Source organism: Anabrus simplex, chromosome 5 (genome assembly GCF_040414725.1).
Source record: "Anabrus simplex isolate iqAnaSimp1 chromosome 5, ASM4041472v1, whole genome shotgun sequence".
Classification (NCBI taxonomy): Eukaryota; Metazoa; Arthropoda; class Insecta; order Orthoptera; family Tettigoniidae; genus Anabrus; species Anabrus simplex.
This window is the reverse complement of record NC_090269.1, coordinates 228,727,844-228,754,015: the sequence shown is the minus strand read 5'-3', so window position 1 is coordinate 228,754,015 and position 26,172 is coordinate 228,727,844. Positions and strand designations below refer to the sequence as shown.

Here is a 26,172-nt window from a genome sequence, read left to right as displayed (position 1 = left end):
CCCCCACTAACCCCGGGAAAAAAGAAGATAAGAGCTTCAACGATTAAATCTTCATTTCTTGATATTTGTAAACTCCATTGGAATTGAAACTGTATTCCGGATCCAAATGGTCACCCTCATTGGAGGATGGATGATTTATTTCTTTAATAAATCTCTCTCCCTCTCTCAAAAATCCTTCTCAGAGTAGAGCAGATAGATACTGGCCTCCAGTTTCCAATGTTATTCTCATCACCTCCCTTGTGAAGTAAGATTGTATAGGATTGTTTGGAAACAAGGAGGAACGTATGAATTAAGAGATATGAAGGTGTAAAGGAGGGATAGAATTCAGTATACACTGGCAGAAAAAGAAATCCCAGCACAAATAAGACATTAGTTTAGTGGAATGCAATTTAGGCTAAGCAATTGTCTAGGTAACATATTTATTTGATTAAAGTTTCCAGGTCACAGGTTCAAGTATGCGCGAGTAGACATGTGGTATGCTGGTACATAAATAACCGCTGTAGTTGCCACAATTTTGAATGCAAGCTTGCAAACGTGAATGCATTGTGTTATACAGGTGCCTTATGTCATTTTGTGGGATGGAGTTCCACACCTCTTGCACTTGGTTAGTCAAATTTGCAATGGTTAATACTGGTATTCGATGACACTGCATTTGTCATCCCATATTGTCCCATACGTGTTCAATGGGTGAAATGTCTGGTGATGTCGCAGATCAAGGCAGCTGTTCGATACTCTGTAGAGCATGTTGGGTGACAGGAGCGGTATGAGGACGAGTGTTATCATGTTGGAAAATACTCCCCTTGAATACTGCAAATGAAATGCGGCACAACCGGTTCAGTCACCAATCTGACATACAAATCTTGGGATAATGACGAGAATTCTCCTGCTGTCAAAGGAAATCATACCCCCCACCCAGACCATAACTCCTGGTACCAGTATAGGCCCAGTGTGTCGTCACCACAGACAACTTGGTCCCAAGCGCTCACTTGGCCACTTCGTTACCAATCCACAGCCATCACTGGCGCCAAGACAGAAACGACTACCATCTGAGAGCACAACAGATCACTCTGCACTCCAATGAGCTCCAGCTTGACACCACTAAAGTCGCAGATGACAATTATTCGGAGTTAGTGACATGAACACTGCAGGACACCTGGCTCAAAGCTGCCCCTCAAGTAATTGATTTGTTACAGTTTGCTGTGTCACTCTAGTGCCCACTGAAGCTCTAATACCTGCTGCAGATGCAGTACAATCTGCCATAGCCATGCAGCGAATATGGCGGTCTTCCCTGTCCGTAGTGACCCGTGTGTGGCCGGACCCCAGTCTTCTTGAGAGTGTGCCTTCCCATGACCATTGTGGTCAACAGTGATGCACCATGGATACACCCCTGCCGAGTCTTTCTGCAATTTTGCAGGAAAAACATCTACCTTTTCATAGCAATATTACACAGCCTCATTCAAACTTGGTAATCTGCTGATGCTGCCTTCTTCGTCTCCTTAAAAGCATGTTTGACTTACACCTACCTCACAGCATCAACACTGGATGATGACTAACGCTCACAAAGTGTATAGCGCATATTTAAAGCAAACTTGCTTTGCAAGGTCATAGTGTCACTACTAGCACCACTCCTGTTGTGCAAATTTGAATATGTGTCACCTTTCAGATGTGCACACACACCTCCCAAATTTTATTTATCTAGCACAACTTCTTCCTGGTGTCAGGATTTCATCTTCCACCATTGTACTTTATTGCTTCTTTTACAGCCCCCGTGATAATTCTTATCAGGCCTGGGAGTTGAATTGATCTTAATCAACCTAGTTGCATTTTCTACCTCACTGTGCAGAGGTTGCCATCTACCTTTTATATTTCTTCGCTAGTAATATTAATCGGGTAAACTGTGCGCACTGCATTGTTCGTTTGGGAGAATCCAGTGGACAACTTTTCGTGTAATTTATCCTTGTAGACCATACACTGTTTGCAGGTTCCACCTTGCAACACAGTACGAAGTGCTTTATGATGCAGATTGTAAAAAGTATACAGTACTTTTCACATATTTTTTTGTCATGTTCTCTTAGATGCTCTAGCATGATTACTACATTTATTGGTCTGTATATTTTGTTTAGCTTCTAAATATTCTTTCCTAGCTTGGTAGTATTTTGTAGCTGGATGTTTCCAACCAGGCAGAAGTTTCATTGAGTGGGACAAGAATGTACTAAAATTTTCAACTTGTTTTCCAAACTGGTCAGGATAAACACGAGTTGAGAATATGTTATACCAGGTGTGAAGAGAAAAGCAACAGAAAGGAAGGATAAGGACAAACATGAAACATAGGACAAACTTCCATTTTCAGTTAGATGGTCTTTCTGCAGGGCAAGGGCAAATGATGTAGGCTTAGTTCAAACGACGACAGTCTCTCTCTGAAAGAGTAAGATATGTTCACATGAGACGTAGACATATTTGTTCACATAAAATCTGTAGTTATTTCTGAAGGTCGAATTAGGCAAAAGATAGGAAGGAAAGACTAAAAAGAAAAGTCTGGAAAAGACGAGAGACGACTAGAAACAAACTCACCTTGAGCAGCCTGAGTGATCGGCGGACGGAGCTGGACTGATGGATGCGATCATGAGGTTAAGGGGCGAGGTGGAGGGGAGGAGAGGGGAGGGGTGGGGTAGAGGCGGAGCAACTGTCACGGAGCTAAGGTGGAGCGGGAGGATGTGGTAGTGGGAGTAAATGATGTGGATATATACTGCGTATGGTTTGAAAGATCGAGTTGTTTTTAGGCGGTCTAATATTTTTTAACCATTTAATTAAGAGATCATACAGAATATTACATTTCTCAGAAATTTCATTTAAATTATACTTAGGGTTGAAATATTGATTGCGATGAATGAAACAATTTTCGACAATGTTCATGATTGGCCCTTTGTTTGCTATTTAAAGTATCTCAGAATCATGTTCTATATCAGTGAACTTATGATTAGAGTCGTGAATGTGTTGGCCTATAGCAGAAAACTTGTTATATCTTACTGCGTTGACGTGCTCTGAATATCTGATTGTGAAGCTGCGTCCTGTTTGTCCCACGTAAGAGCGCTGCAGTTGATACACTTGAATCCATAGATTCCACATTTAGAAAATCTGTTAGAGGTGTTGACTGATGTTGAATTGTGTATAATTCCTGAAGTCCTATTATTAGTTCTGAAGAAAATTTTTACGTTATGTTTTCGAAAGAGATTGGTGATCTGATGGACATCGTCATTGAATGTAAAAGTAGATGAAACGGTAGTTTCAGATTTTTCTTTTGTGAGAGTAGTCTTAGGCTGGTGTCTAAATTTATTGATTATCTGTCCTATAAATGATGTGTTGTAACCATTAAATTTGGCGATTGCTCTTATAGTGTTGAGTTCGCTCTTGAGGTCTTTTTTAGACATAGGTATCGTGAATGCACGATGAACCATGCTATTGTACGCTGCATGTTTGTGTGTTTGGGGGTGTATGGAATCTTGACGAATAGTATTGGCAGTTTGTGTCTGTTTTCTGAAGATTCTATATGAAAGAGCAGATGGATTTCTGAGAATAGTTAAATCTAGAAAATTAATTACTTTATTATTTTCGGACTCAAGCGTAAATTTGATGTGGGGGTCAGTGTTGTTTAGTTCTTACAGGGTAGAGGTCGCATTCTTGATTTCTTCATCCATTATAACAAATGTGTTGTCAACATACCTGGCCCACATGAGGATGTTTGGAAAAGTGGTGCTATTTATTTTTGTATATTCCAGATAGTCTAAGTAAATGTTCGCTAGAATTCCCGATGCGGGTGATCCCATGGCCGGTCCATTTTAATAATACTTTATTAACGGAAATACCATTTTACATAACAGTAGAGAAGTATAGAAAAAGACACAGTAAAAAGAAAGTTCAATGGAGTATAAGTAGAAAAAATATGTACAGATATATACACAGGATATATTACAAGTAAGCTCAGGAAAGTAATACAAAAATAATACAAAACAGTAAAAAGAAAGTTCAATGGAGTATAAGTAGAACATATGTACAGATATATACATAGGTTATATTACAAGTAAGCACAGGAAAGTAATAGTCAATTCTGGAGATTATGTAAATGAGTTCTAAATTTTGACAATGAGCAGTTAAATATATCAATATCCACTTTGTTTAGAGATCTTGACATTCGTTCAATTGGCCCATTGAATGCATAGTTAGTTCTATGCCAATTTGTAGACAATGTATTCTTAAACCTTGTGCGTCTGTCTGGTACATGTACGTTAATTTTGGCAAGGAGTTGTGGACAATTCACCAAGGAATGAAGCAATTTGAAAATGAAGAGTGTATCCAATAATTCACAGCGTTGTGACAGGCTATGCAGATTTAAGGACTGTTGTAGGGATGTATAATCAACATTATCATATGAGAATCCTGCTCTAAAAGAATATAGATGAAGACATTTATGTTGTACTAAATCTAATCTATGGATAGAGGTCTGATGAGAAGGGTTCCAAACAGGTGTACAGTATTCTAGTATAGGGCGTACCATAGATACATATAGCAATCGATAGGTAGCTAAGTTTGAAAATTTCCTAGAATATCTAGTAATGCAACCCAATCTTTGAAATGCTTTCTTACAAATATTTTCAATATGTTCATTAAATGATAGGTTATAACTGAATAAAACACCAAGGTCATTAACTTGTGAAACAGGAGTTAGAATGTTGTTATTACTAAATTTGTACGGAAATGCTATTTTCTTCTTGTTTTTAAAAAACGATATTATTTTACATTTCTCATGATTAAGTTTCAACCCATTTTGAATACAGTCCTTTTCCAGATGATGTAAATCTTCTTGAAGTTTTAAACAATCAAGTGGACAATTAATTTGCATAAAAATTTTTGCATCGTCGGCAAACAAAAGCAATTTTAGAATTCTTAAGTATATTTTTAATGTCATTTATGTAGAGAGTAAAAAGTAAGGGCGCTAGGTGAGACCCTTGAGGAACTCCACTGGTAACAATAATAGGCGCAGAAAAATGATTCCTTATTTTAACAATCTGCAGGCGATTTTTAAGATATGATTCAAACCATGAGAGGAGAGGCCCATTAATTCCGTAGCCCGTTAGTTTTTGCAGCAAGATATCGTTATCGACAGTGTCAAAAGCTTTTGAGAAGTCTGTATAAATGCAGTCCACTTGGGAGTGGTTCTCTATTGCATCCAGGAGAAACTGATAGAATAAAAGAAGATTGCTACAGGTTGACCGTCCTGAAAAGAATCCATGCTGCTCATCAATGATGATGTTTCTAAAGAGAGGTGTGATTTTGTCAAGAATTATTGAGTCAAATATTTTGGAAATATGAGAAGAAATTATAACTAGTCTATATTGTTTTATGTCAGTTTTATCACCATTTTTGAAAACTGGACTAACAAATCCTTTCTTCCATTCCACTGGAAAAACACCTTGGTTTAATGATAAGTTGAACAGATAAAAGAGTGCTTCACATAAAATAAATGAGCAGTACTTGAGCAGGTAAGTTGAAACACCATCAGGTCCTACAGTTTTCTTTAATTCCAGAGATATCAGTTTGTTGTAAATTTCTGCCTTACTAATGTCAATTTTGTTGATAGATGGTTTCATCAAATTTAAAGAAATTATTGTTGATGACCAGTTTTAGAAGAGAAATGAAATCTTGTATTTCTAATTTGCTGAGAGAGCTCTGTTTGTTTAAGTCATTTTCTATAATGGAGAAAAGTTTGGCTGTGGGTATGCTTGGATACATATTTACTATGTCGAATGAATGAAGGGTATGGTTGGGTTGTAGATTAAATGACTTTATTTTTTCAATTAGTTCGGTGGTGTTTTTGATGGATTTTTTAGAGAGAAATTGATAATTCTTAGTTAAAAATCATTGAACAAATTGTGCAATTTTATATATTTTATATATTTTATTTATAGTTAATAATGGGCAGGATAGGAATGTCAATTTTATGTATTTTAGGGAGGGCTTTAACTGTGGGTAAACCTAGATTCATACTTAATAGCTTAGATTTTTCTTGATCTGTAAAAAGAAAGGATATATTCTTTAATGTTTGTTTTAATTGTCGCTGTATTTTCTGTGTAGGATCTTTATTGATTATTGTAAACGTGCTATTGTTAAAAAATTCTTTGGTTTTAGATATATAAATAGATTTGTCCATGATAACTGTAGTATTGGCTTTAACTGCTTCGTAATTTTTAATTTTCTTTTTTGAGTTCCGCAATTTGTTTATGTTCGGAGGTAAAACTATTGACATTAGAATTGATAGGGAAATTTCTTTTATTTACGTTATTAGAACTGAACATCTTATCTAGTTTTCTTTTTACTTCAAATCTAATTTCATCTTGATCTTCTAGCGGCATTTTATTGTTTGTAGCTTCTGACTCAATAATCAAGTTACTGGCTCTGTTTATTTTGTTCATATTGGGCCAATTATGCTTTGGGCCTTTCGCTAAAATGGTGGTTTCTTCCGTGGTTAAAATTACGTTCGAAAGATTGACTACAGGAGGATGAAAATTATCGATTAAGTTTCTTTGCAAACAGGTCTCTTTGGGCTGAGTTTTTGATGCGGTTCTGTTCATTTTTAATGCAGCTAATTTCTTCTCTAATGTGAGCTGTTTTTGTGAGAGTATGTCAAACAGTTTATTATTAATCTGATTTAAAAATAAATTCCATTGAATGCCAGGAATCAGATTGGCTGCTTCAAGGTGAGTTTCGTAAAGTTTATTGTTTAAAAACAATTTTTTCGTATATAAAAAACAAAGTTCATTTTTCAACCAAATTTTGTTCGTTTTTTGTTGGGTTCGGACAGAATGTGGTGCGGAACGATGTTTCTTCGTAACCAAACTACAGAACACACATAGTGTTTAACTTCATATGATATTAAACTCCGCAGCATAATTTTAACCGATTAAAGTAAAGACATATACAAGGTGGACACACCGCCATGGGCATACAACAATGCAGTCATTGTCATTTTAATGGATTTTAAACTGAAATGCAGTATCATGATGTACCACATTTTATTTCATATTCATCTGTGCAAGTGGTATAGTGTGTTTTAAAGTTGTTTTTAAAGTTATGTTGTGTTTGCCCGATTTGACTTTTTGGCTGATGATGGCACAAGTTTAGTGCCGAAACTAGTATCTTATGTGAACGATATGTGATTCATTCATGTCAATAAATGTTTTTTATTGAATAGGAGGAACCCTCTTAATTTCAATTATTGAATATTTTAATGTGTTTCTTAAAATATTAATTTGCACAATGTATTGAATTTTAAGGCAATGTCTAATTCTACCATAATCTGTAATCTATCATTTTACCAAAAATAAGGCATGGAAAATTAGATCTACTGATCATTTTAAACTCACAATCATTATTCATCATCATTTGTTTTAAATTCTAGTCAGTGGATACATTTTAAAATTGTAATTATCATATCATGTCGTCCATCTTGTACCATTAGGGGCTGATGACCTTAGATGTTAGGTCCCTTTAAACAAAAATCATCATCATCATCATCATATTTATGAAGGTGTTTGAGTAAAGCGTGGCATGAACAAAGGTGAAAAGTGGATGTTAACTGATGCTGAACAATAGAGAACAGTCACTTTTAAATTGTAGAGTTACAGGCAAATGCTGAATATTGCATTTCATTGGTAGATTAGATCCAGGCTGCAATTTTTGTTTAAGAACCAAAAATGTAGCACTGGTGTTGGATGCTAGAAACTTGAAGCCATTCAAATTCAGACTTGATCCATTGTTAGACCTAGTAGTTAACAAGAAATATCTCTGTAAGAAATGGAATAGAAACCTTTATGTTGATTAATTTACAGATTCATGGTAAGCTATTTAAATATTCATTGATTTTATAATATATTTTCAGGAAATATCTTAATTTGCATTATCAGAAAATATTACAGTCCTTTTTAGATAACTTTTGAATGTTTGCATTTTTAATTTCTCTCAGTGTGTCATACATTCCTGGTGAAGCAGCAGCGGCCTACCGAAAGTCATTGCAAGAAACAGAACCCTGTGTTCCTCCAGCCAAGCAATCAACGCAGATATCCCCCAGGTAAGTACTGGTAGATATATAGATGTGTGCATTAAACATAGGCTGTCTTAAAACCACTACATCATTAGAAATTTTTGTTATTAATGCCCATAAGTTATTGATAATAGTTAATATTTCTATAAGTTTAGAATAATTTGCTGCAAACTGAGTTGCTATCCAGAAAATACAAGCTATTGATAAAAGTAGCAATAAGATATAGTCGAAAGTAAGTCAATGAAAAACTCACTAGAGCACACTCCAAGAGAAGTTAGCTCTAGGTAAAGTGCAAGGTAGATTTATACTGCTTGTGCAATAAATTTATAGACCTACAGTAAGTTTTGAAAGGGGAACAAACCTGTAACAGTGAAATCAAATGCAGAAAGGTAGGAACAAGGATAGGAGGAGAGGCTATACAAAAATAAGTACAATATGAAGTGAGTGTGGCAAAAGGAAACAACTGAACAGAGAGTCAAGGACATTCATACAGAGACGTTTAAACTCAGGTGGGCTCTCTCCTCATCAAACTCGCTTCTTCTATATCCTTTCTTCTGAGCCCTCAACAACCTGTACAGGTCCTATCTTTTTTAAAATTTCATTTCACTACTTGTTTGTTCCTTTTAATATACTAGCAAATGTACCCGTGCTTTGCTATGGTATTCTACATTGTTTACGGCTATAGAAGTAAATTACTGTAAATGCAGTGAATAAAATGATTTTGAATTGCATGTCTCTTAGCGTTATCCCATACGTCGTTTCCAGAGTAAAGTGTGAGTTGCGGAGATGTTATGATAACGGCAGGATCAATTGCCTACTACCATTCACAATCGAGTTGGGAAGTTTACATTATAATGGCAGGCCTGATTGACTAATGCATGGTCGCAATCGATTTGGGAAGTTTTCATAACAATGGCTGGCCCCCCTTTCCTACTTCCAGACAGATTGCAGTTGAGGAGCTTTTATTATAATGGCAGGCAACTTCCCTACTGCCAGTCAAATTGAGTTGAGCTGTTATCATTTATAATAGGCCCATTTTCCTACTGTCAGCCAGCTTACTGCCATCACACCGATTTGGTGAGTTTCCATTAAAATAGCAGGCCACTATGCCTAATGCCAGTCATATTTTAGATAGGTACATTTATTAATAATGGCGGGCAGCCTTGCCTACAGCCAAACACAATTGGGTAGGGGAGTTTTGAACAAAATTGCATACTCCCTTGCCTTCTGCAAGTCAAATCGAGAAGGGAATTATTCATTACAATTGTAGGCCCTCCTTACCCATACCAGTTACACAGGAGTTGGAGAAGGACTCCATTCCTACTGCCAGTCAAAGTCGATGTGGGGAGTACTGTTTACATTAGCAGACACACCCTTTCTCGATCGCTACAAATCGACATCAGTGAATATATACAGATGACATATGAAAGTATATGAATGTTTAAAATATTGCAGACCTTCATTTACAGATTAACTGCTGCAAAACGGTTCGTCATATCGGTAAGCAGATTGTACCATAAGATGCCGTATTTAGCAGTCTAAATGGCTTGTCCTATAATATTTTTTCGTATCTCATCTATTCAAGGGTCAGATTGAGTTAGAAACATTGAATAGGGTGAAATATGGAGAAGTTTGTCTCACAGTGCATTACTTTTCGGATAATTATGTGACAGCTACAAACATAGCATTTGGCTCACATATCGTTATTGGGTGGGCCAATGTTTGTGTAGAATTTGATTCTATCTTTCCTATAAGTGATTCAAAATATGAATTATGCATGTACAATTGAGAAATAGAGACAAATCTAACATATAAGAGATAGAGATATGACAGAAAGTCATAAAACCAAAGGTGTAGATCACTCCAAATTGAATGGAAATTGTGCCATCCATTTTGTGAAAGGACTTACCGTTTAGTACAAAATATCTTGAAATGAAGGGATGGACCGTCATTAAAATTGCCTCCATATTTCGATATTCTTCGGGGATAAAAAGTGAAAAATTTTAAGATCTTGGAGTTTTCCATCGGTTACAGGCTAAAACGTATAACTTTTGCCAAATTGCAATTTCCTAGCTTGTCTGGCAGATTTTGTCTCAATCTTGATTTTGGGGGAGGGGGATAACATTTAGGTCTTTCAGGAAACTAAAGCTAAAAATATGCAGTTGGTCATTATTACCCCTTAAACGGACAGTTGTATGAAAATTTCGCCTAAATAGTCAATGTACAGAGACACGGTCCTTACGATTTTATTTATATAAATAGATCAGGAATCTGCTCCATGAACACCACCCTCTGGGCTATGTCTGCTGGACTTAGCTTGCAAAACTGACCATTCATGGTATCTCCCTGATTAATCATCATTTCAAACAAATGCGCATTGGGGAAAAGTTTTCAGAAATGGATTTCCATCAAGCTTGGTTGATTTCCAGTCAGGTTGGTCTTGTATATATTGTGGGAGAGTAAAATCATTGTTTCAGTTCCCTATAAACCCCCAGTCTATTCTGGGAATTGGAAATGGTATGGACCTTAAAACCTACCTTTGGACAGGTGGATACTAAATATAAAGTTTGGTTGAAATATCTTCAGTAGTTTTGAAGTTATAAGAAATACACTTTACACACATTGACTTTTGTTGGGACTTGTGCTGAAAAACCGTCCGTTAATGATATCTCCCTTATTAATCCTCCTATCGAAATGATGTACATGAGAAAAAGGTTTTAGAAATTGATTTCCATTAAGGATGGTAGTTTTCCATTAATTTTGGATGTGCATATTTTGTGGGAGTGCTAAATCATGGTTTTGGTTTTGGATAAACCCCCAGTAAATTCAGGTATCCAGAAATAATATTGGCCTTAAAATCTACTCAAGGACAGATGGGTTCTAAATATCGAGTTTGGTAAAATTATATCCAGTAGTTTTCAAGTTATAAGAACTCAGACAAACGAACAAACAGAGACCAAAGCTAAAAAATATGCAGATCGTCATTATTACATCTGAAATGGATAACTGTACGGAAATTTTGCCAAAATAGTCAATGTACAGACACACGGTCATTAGATTTTATTTATATAGATTAACCTGCTAGATTCCTTTTGTCCTCTTGTGTTTATTCGGTTTTTATGTATCTACTACCACCTGTATAAATGTTCTATGTTTTTCCTTTGTTTATCTGGATTTATTGTTACTCTACACTCCCCATACCAAAGACAAGATCTGCCAAAAATATTTTAGGTGTAATAATGACCATCTGCATATTTTTAGCTTTAGTTTCCTGAAAGTTCTCATTTTTAACCTCCACCCTCTCCCAAAGCAAGATTGAGGCACAATCTGCCAGACAAGCTAGGATATTGCAATTTGGCAAAATTGTCTTATTTGTCTTAGTCTGTAATCAACGGGAAGTTTCCAAGATCTGTAAATATTTCTTTCTTCCCCCTGAAAAATATCAGAATATTAAGGCAATTTTAATATCGCTGCAGACCTTCATTTCGAGGCATTTCGCGGCTAAACGGTAAGGCTTATCACAAAACGGATGGCACAATCTCAGTTCAATTTGAAGTGATCTACAACTTTGGTCCTATGACGTTTCGTTATATCTCTATTCCTTATATGTTAGATTTTTCTCTATTTCTCAATTATACCTACATTTTGGTCTTTGTACATGTATAATTCATAGTTCGAATCACTTATACGAAAGATAGAATCATCTAATTCTACACGAACAATGGCCCACCCAGTATCCGTACGTGAGCCAACTTCTGTTTGTAACTGTCACATTAGTACCCAAAAGTAATGCATTCTGAGAAAACCTTACCCAAATGTCACCCTATTCAACGTTTCTAACTCAATTTTAGCCATAAATAGATGAGACAGGAGAAAATATCTTAAGACCAGCCATTTAGACCACTGAATGAGACGTCTTATGGTACAATCCATTTGTCGATATGATGTACCATTTAGCACCAGTCAATCTGTAAATGAAGGTTTGCTATATTGTAAACATGCACATACTTCACATGTTGATATATATACTGTATGTATATATATATTCATTGAAGTCGATTTGTAGCAATGTTGACAGGTTGTGTTTGCCATTATAATTAATATTTTACATCGATAGTGACTCTCAGCAGGAGGTCGTCTGTTATTGTAATCATTACTCTCCACATCGACTTTGACTGGCAGTAGGAATGGGATCTTTCTCCAACTCCTTTGTAACTAGCATTACTAATTAACATTTCTCTTCTTGATTTCACTGGCAGAAGTCAAGGGAGCATGCAATTTTGATCAAAACTCCCCTAACCGATTGTGTTTGGGAGCAGGTAAGTGTGCTCGCCATTGTAAACAAATTTACCCATCTGAAATATGACTGGCATTAGGCATAGTTGCCTTGCTATTATAATGGAAACTCACCAACTAGGTGTGACTGTCATTAGGAAAAGGGGCCTATCATTATAATGATAACAGCACAACTCAATTTTGACTGGTAGTATGGAAGGTGCCTGCTATTATAATAAAAAATCCTCAACTGTAATCTGTCTGGAAGTACGAAAGGGCACCTGCCATTTTAACTAAAACTCCCCAAATTGATTGTGACTGCACAGTAGGTAACGGGGCCTCCCATTGTAATGAAAACTTACCTACTCGATTGTGAATGGCAGTATGCAAGTGAGCCTGCCGTTATCATCACAACTCCGCAACTCGCACTTTATATTGGAAACAACATATGGGAGCCTCCCCCTGCTGTTTCTGGGTAACACAAAGAGACATGCAATTTAAAAAATCGTATTCACTGCATGTACAGTAATTTACTTCGATATCTGTTTACAGTGTAGAATACCGTAGCGAAGCACGGGTACATTTGCTAGTATTTGTGAAGACAACAGTTCATGATGATGTGGAAATATTGTTTCATCCCGCTCATTCTGTTATTCTTTCTATCTGTACTACCTGATATTGTATTTATATATGTATATCTCTATCCTCATTCTTGACTGTATGAAGTGTATTAAGCCCTTGTTTTCACTCGCATTTCCTATCCAAGGCTGATGACCTAGATGTTAGGCCCCTTAAAACAACAGTTATCATTACCACATTCTGTATACCATTCTGCATATTCTGATATATGGAATAACCTTTTCTTGATAAACAAATGTCAACATAAAATGGCATGAATTTGATATGTCTGAAATGAATATATGGTATACTGCTATTTTAATTGGAGATCAATTTTATTTATCTGCCTGGAATTGCGAGGTCTGCAAGGATCCAGAATACCAAATTGTGTGTCACATAAGATTGATACAGTGTAGACTAGTTGGTATTTTAATTCAGGTAATCTTGAAATTCTTAAGCTGAGTGAGAGCTGGAAGTAGAGATGACGATGAATATTTAGAGAGTCGTTTATTACATCTAAGATCATCGTGCTGAAGATGTTGACAGGGAGACCTAGTTCCATCAGTATCCTGTGAATGAACGTAGTAATGCTACCTCTGGCTCCAAAGAGTAAGCTGTGAACTTTCCATTTGTTTAAGGGGATGCTGTAGTGTTGGCTAAGCTTTGGCAGGCAGGACTCATATCCCCCTTTCTCCCAGTCAACAATCTTTGACTGATCTAACCTGGTCTCAAAGTGGACCATTGAATCTAACACACAGGCTGTAGGGTGACACAGGGAGGAGGTCAGTGCAGTCCACACTCTGTAATGTTGTGCACTCCTTTGCTTTTCATATTTCATGCAGAAGCCTATTAGATGAGGAAGGGTTTTTATCTCTCTTCAGTCTTTGTGGCAGCAGTGGTTTGTATAAATGCTTCTATCTGGAACTGCTCAGACAGCTACAACATTGCAGGATATCTTTATGGTGTTTGACCATTCCAACGACCGAAGGCCATTCCTATTACTTACCCAGCCATTGATTTTAGAACAATCAGCAAATACCCCCACTCCATTTCCTTTTTGTAGGATGTCTATGTCTCAAACTCTTTCTTCTTAATTGACAACCTGTCAAGTCACAATATTGGTTGTATTCTGTTTATGAGATGCACCACCTAAAGAGACACCCTTACTTTTTATTATGTAGTTGCAGTTTAATCTGGCATATTTAATGAGAAAAGGTCATGGTATTATCAGACTTCATGGAGAAGTGTTTTATAATATATATTACTCGTATGAAATATTTCAAAAAATAGGTCCAGCTCAGACAAACACTTTTACTGCAGAGCCTTTTATAGGTTTGCCTCCCTCCCTTTCTCCACTACATTTCCTCTAATAACACTCACTGTTCGGACAGTATTGGTCTAATATATATCAACATACATCTCAGCTGTTGTTATAGTTATCTGCTGAAAAGAGCAACTTTACAAGAAAGATGCCCATTCATCTTCACTGACACTTACACTAACTACTAAAACTATAAATCAGTACTCATCTTCAGTGTCTGTAAGTGAGACAAGCTACATCTCATGTCTAATTGATCATTGTTTTATAACTTGGATACTCCCAACATTTCTGTATATTATAGTGGAACTGGTAGAAGTTTGGTGGTGACACACATTCTAGGTATGATTCACACTCCTCTACTGGCTAATCCTTTTATCACCGAGTATTCAGTATAGAGAAAGTTCTGACTTAACAAAACCTTATCTTAAATTTTCTTGCTATCAGCATTTGTCCTGTCATCTGTCCTCTTTTGATCTGGTTGTGGACCATGTTGAGGTGTACATTTACGCACTTCATAGTATTGTGTGGGCCGGCCCTGTGGTGTAGCCTGTAGGCCCCGGCCAGGTCAGGGATTTTTCTCTTGACCTGAGGGCTGGTTCGAGGTCCACCCAGCCTACCTGATTAGAATTGAAGAGGTATCTGATGGTGAGATGGCGGCCCCGGTCTCGAAAGCCCAGAATAACGGCCGAGAGGATGCGTCGTGCTAACCACATGACCCCTCGTAATCTGCAGGCCTTCGGGCTGAGCAGCGGTTGCTGGGTAGGACAAGGCCCTTTCAAGGGCGTTAAGTGCAGTGGGGTTTGATTTGGATAGTATTGTGTAGTGTTTTGCCCTACCATTGTTGAATGTGTCCCATGAGTCTCTTTTTGATGACTTAATTATGTAGCCCATCTTTGCAGTGATACTGGCTTCTCCTCACATCCATAAACCATCATAGTCAGCTTTTCACAAAAATCCCCCTGACTAGCTGACCAACTGCAATTTTTTATCTCCCTGACAATTTGTCAGTGTTCTGTCTCTTTCACAGTTGGCCAACATTCTATAGTGTAGTATGTGATAGAACAGGTGATGGTACAATAGATCTTTGATTTGCGGTGGTCTTCCTTTGATGGTCACAGGTGATGTAATATGTTAGGTCACAAGTGATGCTTGTGATTTGCCACTCCATTCACTTTTCATTAACATTTGTGTTCACCTCTTCAAGAGAGAGAGATTTATTAAAGAAATCAATCATCCTTTCTCCAGTGAGGGTGACCACTTGGATCTGGAATACAGTTTCAATTTCATTGTCAGCAGATATAGATCCAAAATATTTGAACTTTGATATGCAGATCTTCACCATCAATATACAGTATATTTTCAGTTTTCATATGTTGAGATGCAGGCTATAGCTTGACAATTTATTAGTTCATTCTTGAGCTTTCCATTGAAGATTTAACTGTATGTTGATGGTTAGAATGATACCAGCATGGAGAAGGAACCACAGTACCAGTTTATGGAGGTCTTTTGTAACAGTGTCTCTCATAAGAATGAATAGAAATGATAGGGTCAAGTTCTGGTGTTAATTGAAACTGCTGTTAGCTCTACTAAAGCACTGTAATATGTTTTAGGTAGTTTTCTGTTTTGTCTAATCTACACCAATACTATAGGTGTTTCACTTGCTGTACATGGGCGATTCAGAAAGTATGAAACATTTGCGCATACTGACTGCTCAGTTGGGTTGTTACAGCTGATCTCACATGAGCTCTGTTAAGTATGATATAAACATTTGTTGGTGTGAATCATATTCAGTTGTTGAGTGTAGTGAAAAATGAAAATCCTCAGTCTGTTTCCAGTCACTTGACTGGGTCAGGAATGAAATGAATGAAGCCCCATCTGGCAGCAAGTATAAGAATTGTGCCGGCTGCCAAAGCCTGTTGCACTCCTCGGGAGCAATGATTAACCCATGAGAGGTCGCTAGCCGAAATGTAACGTGAGTGGTCGCACATGAGACATTCTCTCACTACTGAAATGAAACGCAAGTTCTACCTTATACATTTTAGATGAAAATGAAATGATTATTTTATTAAAGACACAAATTACAACTTAAAATAACATATGCAATGTACATAAAAATAACTTCCGTCCTGAAGTTGTAAAAAATAAAATCTCACACATGCATTATATCTAGTAATATTTACATACAAAGCAAGGTTTCTGAACACGATAACATTTTCAAAAACAAGAAGTGCTCATAATACAAATACTAACGCGTACAACAGGAGTAAGTTTCCCGCTCCACTTCAAAGTAACACCAATGTCATTAGTTGCGCGACGAGAGAAACTCTCACGCAGCACGCACGTACACATAGGAACCTTTGTTTTGACTAGGGGAAGGGGTGCTTACCCTTCAAATGTGAATCGCTCTATTCACGACAGTTATAAACTCAGCTAGAAGAGGGAACATTCACGTCCCTTTCATCACTGAAAATAAAAACCTACAACTTTTCCAGTCATTGACCGGGTCAGGGATGTGATGAATGAAACATATATAGGCTGTTATTACAATGGAGTCGCCACTCCCAAGGTGATTTTTATTAATGAGTGATAAATGCTATGAAATGATATTGGAGAGTGTTGCTGGAATGAAAGATGACAGGGAAAACCGGAGTACCCGTAGAAAAACCTGTCCCGCCTCTGCTTTGTCCAGCACAAATCTCACATGGAGTAACCGGGATTTGAACCACGGTATCCAGTGGTGAGAGGCCGATGCGCTGCCGTCTGAGCCACGGAGGCTCCCCCTTTCATGACTGTGAAGTAATATTACATTAAAAAATAATGTGAGAGAAAATCTCATATAGCGACCACTGGCGGGTTAATGACTGACATATGAAATTAAATTATATCAGGGAGTATTGCTGGAATGAAAGATGACAGGGGAAAATCAAAGTACCCGGAGAAAAATCTGTCCCGCCTCCACTTTGACTAGCACGAATCTCACATGGAGTGACAGGCATTTCAACCATGGAACCCAGCTGTGAGAGGCCGGCATGCTGCCACCTGAGCTATGGAGACTCCTGTTGAGTGTAGTAATCTTAGAAAATTAATATTATGCATATTGATAATCCCGCCAAGTACAAAATTCAACAAGAAACTCATGACGTCTCTTTTCTGGGACCTTAAGTGTGTCTTACCCATTGAATTCTTATCTAGAAACACCACCATATATGCTGATGCCTACCATGCTACTCCAAGATGTCTTTGTCTGGCTATTCAGAACCTTTGCAGAGGCATGATTTATTGCAGAATTTTTCTTCTCCATGAAAATGCTCAACCCCATACTGCCAGAAAAACAAGGAAAATTTCTGCAGATATTTTTTCCACACCCACTCTACAGTCTGGATATTTCAGTGTCAAATTTTAACCTATTTCTCTAGATGAATTAGCAGCTCATTGGAAAACAGTTTGACAATGATAATGATGTAAAAGGTGCAGCTGCTTTGTGTGACAAGCATCTTTAGGTATGATAATTGCCTAAATGTCAAAGGCGATGACAGTGTGGAAAAGAAGGTTAAGGTATGAGGCAGGTATATTCAGTTTTTAAAATATTATACCAATATATACTGTATTTTTTACCACTAACCATTCTTTAAATTCTAAATTGGCTTTTTAGCCTCTTACGCTTTGTTTAGATATTGAGTTTGCTTGTCTGTTTACTTCACTGGTGCAGGAGCATTACACTTGAATCATTACACAAGTCATTTGCGTTCATCTTGTTATTTGGAAATCCTAAGTGCATGAGGAATATTTTTTAAACAAAATGAATGTATTGAGAATATAATACATTATAAGTTATACATATTTGACAAATATCCTGTGTATTAAAAATGTTTAAACAGAAAATTGTCCACATTTCTTAGCATGGTTGGCAATTTCTCTGATGCAGCAACCAAGCTTCTTTATATTTGTTTAACTGGCAATTACATTTTTTCAAATAGGTTTAAAGGACAACTTGTCTTAAAACATTCATTATTTCAGGCAAATAGTTTAAAATGTGCTCTCCAGTAGATACATTAACTAATTCTGCTATGACGATTGACCCATAAGAGGATCACATTCCTCTAAAGCCATTTCATTGTAAAACATTAGTCAGTTTTTAATATGTTAGGCAGGGCAAACCCTTCCAGATTAAAATCACTTAAAAATGTCCAAAGGCATGAATTCCCACAGATAAAAATGTCCAGTCTAAAATATCCAAAGAAGAAGTCCATGAAGAAAAATGTCTAGTCATGAAAATGACCACCAAAGTATGTTTAAAAAAAAAGTAATATCTCCACAAGTATGTTTTCAAGCTATGCAAAATTACAGTTTCCAGGAGAAGGATTACAATGTAAAATGCTGAATTGTGATTTTCATTACTTTCTTACCTGTTGACTAGCAAACCTTGAGTCATACTTCCTCCCTCGTATATAGTCAGCTGAAAGCACAAGCTTAAAGACAAGGCTTCCATATGCAGGATTTTGAGCTCGCCAATATGAATGTAGCTGAGCTATACTTTCCAAATACAAAATAAAGGGGTGCCTTTTTACCTTTTTATGAAGATGGTTTTCCATGGTTTTCACATCAGGCTGTACCTTGACTAAGACCAAGGTAGCTTGTTTCCCCACTCCTAGCCCTTTCCATTGCCATAAGACCTATCTGTGTTGGTGTGATGTAAAGCAAATTGAAGAAAGGAGCATTACCTCTTTAATCATTCTGTTGTATAGAAAAATTGTAAGTTTAGTTTGACGAGACCTTTTTTAAATATGAACAACCTGACAACAAATTCCAGAAGATCTGGAAAATATATTTGACATTCTGTAAGATCTATTAAAGAAACTAGGTATTAAAAATAGTTTACCGAGCTCGATAGCTGCAGTCGCTTAAGTGCGGCCAGTATCCAGTAATCGGGAGATCGTGGGTTCGAGCCCCACTGTCGGCAGCCCTGAAGATGGTTTTCCGTGGTTTCCCATTTTCACACCAGGCAAATGCCGGGGCTGTACCTTAATTAAGGCCACGGCCGCTTCCTTCCACTTCCTAGGCCTTTCACATCCCATCGTCGCCATAAGACCTATCTGTGTCGGTGCGACGTAAAGCAAATAGAAAAAAAAAAAAAAAAAAAAATAGTTTGTTGGATCCACCTTGTCAATACACTTTTAAGTCAATACAGGATCAAATAAAATACCAATTATGATCAAGTTCATCAACAATGCTGTAAGATGACATGAATCAGAATCTAGTTACATTAGCACATTTGGAGGTTTCTTCAGAATGTCAAAGAAGAACAATACCGTGTGATAAGTAAGATCTGGTGCACCAAATACAAGAAGGGTATAGAAATGTCAAAAAACACACATCAGTGGTGAAGCGCAAATCCAAATTGAAGGTATGCACAATTTAATTATAACAGTTTCTACACAAATATTATTATAATTAATTTAATATAATTTTAATATTTTAATTATAATATTATAATGAATTTTATGTAATTTCAATACAGTAATTATTAATAAAATAAAGTTTCATTGTTAAAATTTTAAGGCATAATCTTCAAAACTTGCCAAATAATTTATACGTAAAATCCTGCCATCACTCCTTTTTTTTAAAATTTCATGAAATCTTCAATGACAACACTAAAAAAATGCTGTAGGTGAATTTCTCTTCATGGCTTTTAACATATATTTCTTAATGGAGATAACAGCAAGATTCAGACAAGTGGTTTTCACTGAAAGAACTTCGTGCATAGATTTTGATATATTTCAAAGGGGATAACTATCATTCTTAACACCCAGTTAACCGCTTACATTCTTCATACAGCTTTGTACTGCAATGATGATTGAACCCTTTCTAATTACTGCGTATCAGATGTTAGGTACTGGTCTATCCCGAGAAAAAAGGATAATTTGCTTTACCTCAATATTTAAAAGTCTTGAAGATTTCTTTTTATGTACTGGTAACAATATCACACTGACATATTTTGTTGCCATCACCAGTTTTCACAATACTACATAAAACTATTAAATTTTCTCTCTGAAAATACTGTGCACTTCACTCAGCAATGGACAAGAACACTTTGAAAACTGCACTGCAAGATTGTGAACATAGAGAAGGAAGTATGCTTTCTTGAATGGAGAATAATAGTGTTGTGTGAAATCATCCACTACATACGGACAGGCTTGGAGCTTCTGAGAGGAAAAAACTGCGCATTTTCCCACCCCCACCTGTCATCCCTTTTGCCATGATTTGTTCCTGCGACTTGTATGGCAAGGTGTTCCCAGGCTTTCAGAGGCACCTTGGTCATCAAGTGCATGCTGTTCATGTACTAATTTGGAGTCTGACGTGACTGATTTATGTATAATGGCTTGTAGCATAACCTGAAAACTGTATGAATTATAATTATAAAATGATGCAACAAATATATTATTTAGAGAGGGTATTTTAGAGTATGCAGCGCAGGGTTTGCATACTCTATATATTTTCCACTGATATATACTAAATAAATAAATACATTAAAAAAAAAAAAAAAATACCAAAGAAACCAGCAGCGAATAGAGGGTATTCAGGAGACACAATGAATAGAAACACAACAATGATATTAAATGTATTAGACCTTTGTATAATATCATACAATTTAAAAATGCATAGAGTGCCAAAGAGGAAGATCATGAGGTGAAGTGAAAGAAAGATGAATTAGACATTTCAGTAAACTTGACATTTTTACAAAAAAAACATTTTTTTGGGTATGCACTTAAGATATTGAGTGGGCTTTTGTGTACTGTGGACATTTTTGTTTGTGGTCATTTCTGTTTGTGGACGTTTCACAGCAGACATTTTCACCTTCTACAAACTGGTACCTCTCAAACTGAATTCATAGGTAAGTTGGCCCTTGATCTATCGTTACTCCATATTCATCTGTTTTATTGCTAAAGAGGAGAATGTGATTCTCTTATCTTTTGATAAGACTGTCCATTTAATGCACCCATCTGAAGAGTAATAAATTTGAGTTTGAGTTCTCAGGATGTTCTAATTTTATGCTCTTCTGCACTGAATAACTATAAGGTTGTTTAGGTAAAGGTTACCTTATGATAGATACAGTCGACAAGGCTAGGAGCAGCATTTCAGAGATCCCAATCTTATAATTTTAATGCGCAGTGCCTTATTAATTTGAAATGGTATTCATGTCTACATCCTCCCTATTTGCACAGTAGAGTGGCATGCATATCACAACAATCCAACTATACTGAGGTTCCATTCATAAATTGAACTTAAAAGGATTGTCTCTATTGGTTTGTGGGCTTTTAAAAGTTTAATGAACAATGGCAATACTTTTGAAAAAAATTTCCCATGGCTGTGCATGTTAACACTTACTACCAGCTGCCTGAGCAGCTTGTCACTGCTGGTTGTTTTTTTTTTTTTTTTTTTTTTTTTTTGCTATTTAAAACTCTGCCTACTTGACTGCTGAGTTATACATTATTGCATATTTAAAAAATCATTATTGAAAAAATATTTTCAAAGACATTACATCGTTTTCCTCACTGTTTTTATTTATGCCCATACATACGTCAAATATCAGAGCTGATGGGTGACAGAAAGAAAAGTAGGTCATTGTTCCTGTCCAGATTACTATTCACCCTTCCAGCACTTGAAATGCACACATAATCACACTCAGTTTCACTATCTGAAGCAATCAGATCATCTCCTATCGTTATTGTGTAAAATATCACATATTTCTTCTCCTGGATCACTCTTATTCCTACAAAATTTACTCATTTGAAGCTTTCTTTACTACACACCCACCATCACTTACAATTTCAACCCGTTTGAGAAGTGCCAAAATTGGCTTGTAAGCAATGAGTAAACGAACACAAAGGGAAGGTTGTACAGTGTTGAGAAAAGAGGACACTTGAGTCATCTACCAGAAGAAAAAGGAACTTCTAAGTATAACTCTTAATGTCTCTGAAAACACAAGCATGTCTGAGTGCACTACACTGAACGAGTGCTAAACGTCTTTACCCCTGTGCGGGCCACAGAAGACGGGTTGCTTAGACGACCATACTTCTCTATGGAAACGAAGGTGTTAAGACACTTGTCAGACAAGAAATCTTAAGTAAGCCAAGTGTATCCATTGCATTCTATGACTAATTTCCTCTACACAATCCAATAACAAATTGATAATATTTTCTCATTGTACTTTATCCTAACTGTTTATTCCTGCTCCTTGCTACTATTCCATTAATAATGCTAGCAATAATTAATAGGGAGTAGGCTGTCAAATTGGGTAAGTGACCAAGACCTGTCTGCTGAACTTGCCTGTCCACTGAGAGTTAACTTAATCATCATCATTAGCAGCAGCAGAAACAGCAGCTACCAATTTCATGATGTTTATTCCCCATAGCTGTTCCTGAAATTGAAAAGAAAAGCAATGACTGTATCTGCACTGGGTAGAGATGACAGGTGATACCTTTACAGTTATTAATGAGCTAGTCACAACATTTGTCTGTGACTTACTGTGAAGGAATTAATCATAAACCTACAACCTTCCTCTTGTCACCTCTTATTGAATAGCAGAGCAATGATGTACTACAGCAGGACATCCACTTCATACTTGCTAGTATTCAGCAAACTCTTGAAGTTCCTCTATGAACTTTAGTCGACAGTTGTTAAAGAGGGCCTGGCTGAGTGAGTTAGATAGTAGAGCACTGGTGGTATGAGCTCAAGTGTTTGTGGGTTCAATCCAAGATCATGTGATCAAATACACCAACATGTCAGTAACTTCACTGGCACATAAAAGAAATTGTGTGTGACAAAATTCCAGCACCTCGCTGTCTCTGAAATCTGTAACAGTAGTTATTGGAACTTAAAGCTGATAAAATTATTATTATTATTATTATTATTATTATTATTATTATTATTATTATTATTCCCTGATGGAAGGGCACATCCCATGTGTCATAATAAATCTGCTCTAAGGACCATTGTAAACAGTCTACTGCTCCCAGCTCTTTTTCCTGCTATCTCAATCATCAATCAAACCTGTATAATAAACTAAAAGCTGAATATAGTTTGTTGATAGTACTGGGTAATATGCATGTCATACATTATTCCTTATCCGCCAGAAAGGATGTAGACAGAGATGGTACTTCAAGGGAAATATAATACTTACTTCTGCAAGCTGGAATGATCAGAAGTTCCAAACTTCATTGCAGTGTCCCCACATTTACATTTTTTTCTCCAGTAGTTATTAAGTGCTTTAGAGTATTCTAATTACATTCAAATTAGATTAAATCTGGCTTTTAGCAAATCTCTGGAGACTCAGAAGTTGTTTACTGAATACACTGTTTCACTATAACTATGAATGTATCTGCTGTGCACTTGCACTTGCATTAGAAATGATAGATATGCATCATTTTATTTTCCACTGAACACATGCACTATACAAAATATGCCTCTTTCTTTCATTTGCTTCACCAGGATATTTCCTGAATATTACCGGTAAGTTAGCTTTCTCATTGCACAGTGCTTTATACCTATGTCAGAATTGTATGAAAGGAAGTTCAAGCATACAGAACAGAGTATGATGTCTCTATTAGAAGTGTTATATATATTTTCTGATGTACTTTTCGTTTTGTACTAAATAGTTTATGCATGTGTTTGCATGTACAATAACTGATCCAGTGTGGTTCAGCATAATAATTTAATAACATTCTTAAAATATCCCATTATCGAGGACCAAGCATCCTTTTGTTTCCTCTTTATCAAAGTATTTTTTAAAGTTTTTAATTATTTCATGTGCATCCTAAGTTGTTGTTTAAATTTGATTTTATGTGATGTTCACCTTCATAGGTAATTGTTAGCATTCTTAACTGCCACCCTCAGATGCCAGGTTTCCATTCCCTGCCAGAGATTTACAGTAAGATTAGGAGGGATTCTGGTTTGTGTTTGAAAGCTTAAGGGGTGCCAGGAAAGAACTGCACCACCTTAATGAATGACAGGTTGTGAATTTATGCTTACCCTTACTTGTATTACTTGTACATATGTCTTTTAATCTGTGAATGTATCTATGGTATTGAATAAATATCCTCACGTTCATTCAACCTCTCTTAAACTATGCTCTCCGATTTGGACAACAGCCTCCCCCTCCAATACTAACCAGTTAGACAGAGCAGTGTCCTTCTTTGCTGCAATTGTAAGGAACGGAAACCCCAAGATCAGAAATCTGTCTGCGCAGCAGGTATCAAGGGTAATAAATATGTCACCGCTGCACATCAGGCGACAGTTAGCTGACCTGAGTTTCCTCCACGAGATCTTAAATGGCCATTACCGCTCGGAACATCTTGTCTCACTCTTCTCTCTCCGTGTTCCTTCCCGCTCCACCAGAACCAAAGACCTTCTCCACATTCCCCACACTCAGCACTCATTACTTCAACGATCTTTCCTAATCCACCCCCCAACACTCTTTAACAATGTTAATAGGAGACAAGAGCTTGATATAGCATCAAATAAAAGTGTATTCGAGAGGGGTGTATATAGTCTCTTAAAGATAAGTTGATGTGAAGGGATTATACCGTCATCTTGGCCCACGATAACTTGGCTATGAACATGGACATTCTCATGGTTTTCGATCTGGACAGTTGTTATTAGTAGGCTGTGTACCTGATCTTGTTATATTTTGTTATGTTTGTTATATTTTTATTATAAAAGTTAACATTTGTTAATTAGTCTGTTGACAGTGCAAGTGAAATTTGCTCACTGTAGCTGTATCTTGTGCTTCGTGAATAAATAAATAAATAAATAAATAAATAAATAAATAAATAAATAAATAAATAAATAAATAAATAAATAAATAAATAAATAAATAAATAAATAAAGATAAATAAATAAATAAAGATAAATAAATAAATAAAGATAAATAAATAAATAAATAAATTAATTAATTAATTAATTTACTGGATAAAACATTTCCCAGCAATCTCCAACTGAATACAGTACTTGAAAGTTGTGAAGCCATTATCCATTTTCGTGTGTGTGTCTAAGCATGATCATATATAAATGCCTTTTTCAAATACTGGATTGGATCTTTTGATGATTTGGTGCTGTTTACTTACCCTAAGGCAAGTTTGCAATGCTAATGTTTTGTTTTGTATACTGCAAATACTGTGATTTGCTTTTAGTCTGTTGGAGTTCTTGTTTACTTATTGTTATGGGAGATAGGCACATGAATATGTACTGTACTTTCAACCCTTTGGCTTTCTATTACTTCTTTGTTTTTAAAAAATATGGTTTTCTTGTATGTCTATTTATTTGGTTGATTTGACTTTAAATTGACAACTCTGATAGGAAAAGAGGAAGTAAGAGCTGGTTAACTAGTTAAGGAAGCAAATATAAGAGAGTCAGAAAGACAGGGAGTGGGACGTGATAGCCTAGTGGCATTGTTGCTGGCTTCTCATCAAAGTGATGACAGTTAAAATCCTAGCAGATGTATCGCATCACTATGGCTTGGTTTGGAACCCACCTAAAACTGGAGGTCCCATGGTTATGATCACAATATCAAGAGTTGCATAAAACTACAAGCCTGCTTGCTTTAGAAGGACAAGGAAGTCAAAAGTAGCACCTTGTTTAGAGGTTCTTGTTATATAGAGTCCTCTGTGCTTCAGATTGTTAGATATTGGCTTTTCACAGCCTTATCTCAGTGACTCCACGTGAAAGTTGTACCGGACAAAGCACAGACAGCACAGGTTTTCTCCATAAACTTGGATTTTTCCTGTCAATTTTATTCTACTAACATTATTAACACACAATTGTTCATTTGTCATACCTTTAAGCAAGTTGGCTGCATGGTTAGGGT

General features: G+C 36.4%; 1 protein-coding gene across 3 annotated transcripts in view; it reads left to right on the top strand.

The window, feature by feature from the left end:
• LOC136873924 (multiple PDZ domain protein) overlaps positions 1 to 26,172 on the top strand; it is a 2,156,217-nt gene that overhangs the window by 830,614 nt on the left and 1,299,431 nt on the right. For all 3 annotated transcript variants that reach the window (XM_067147286.2, XM_067147283.2, XM_067147285.2), the window contains one exon: positions 8,018 to 8,122. In XM_067147286.2, the coding sequence (XP_067003387.2) occupies positions 8,018 to 8,122 (105 nt within the window). The remainder of the gene's footprint in view (positions 1 to 8,017; positions 8,123 to 26,172) is intronic.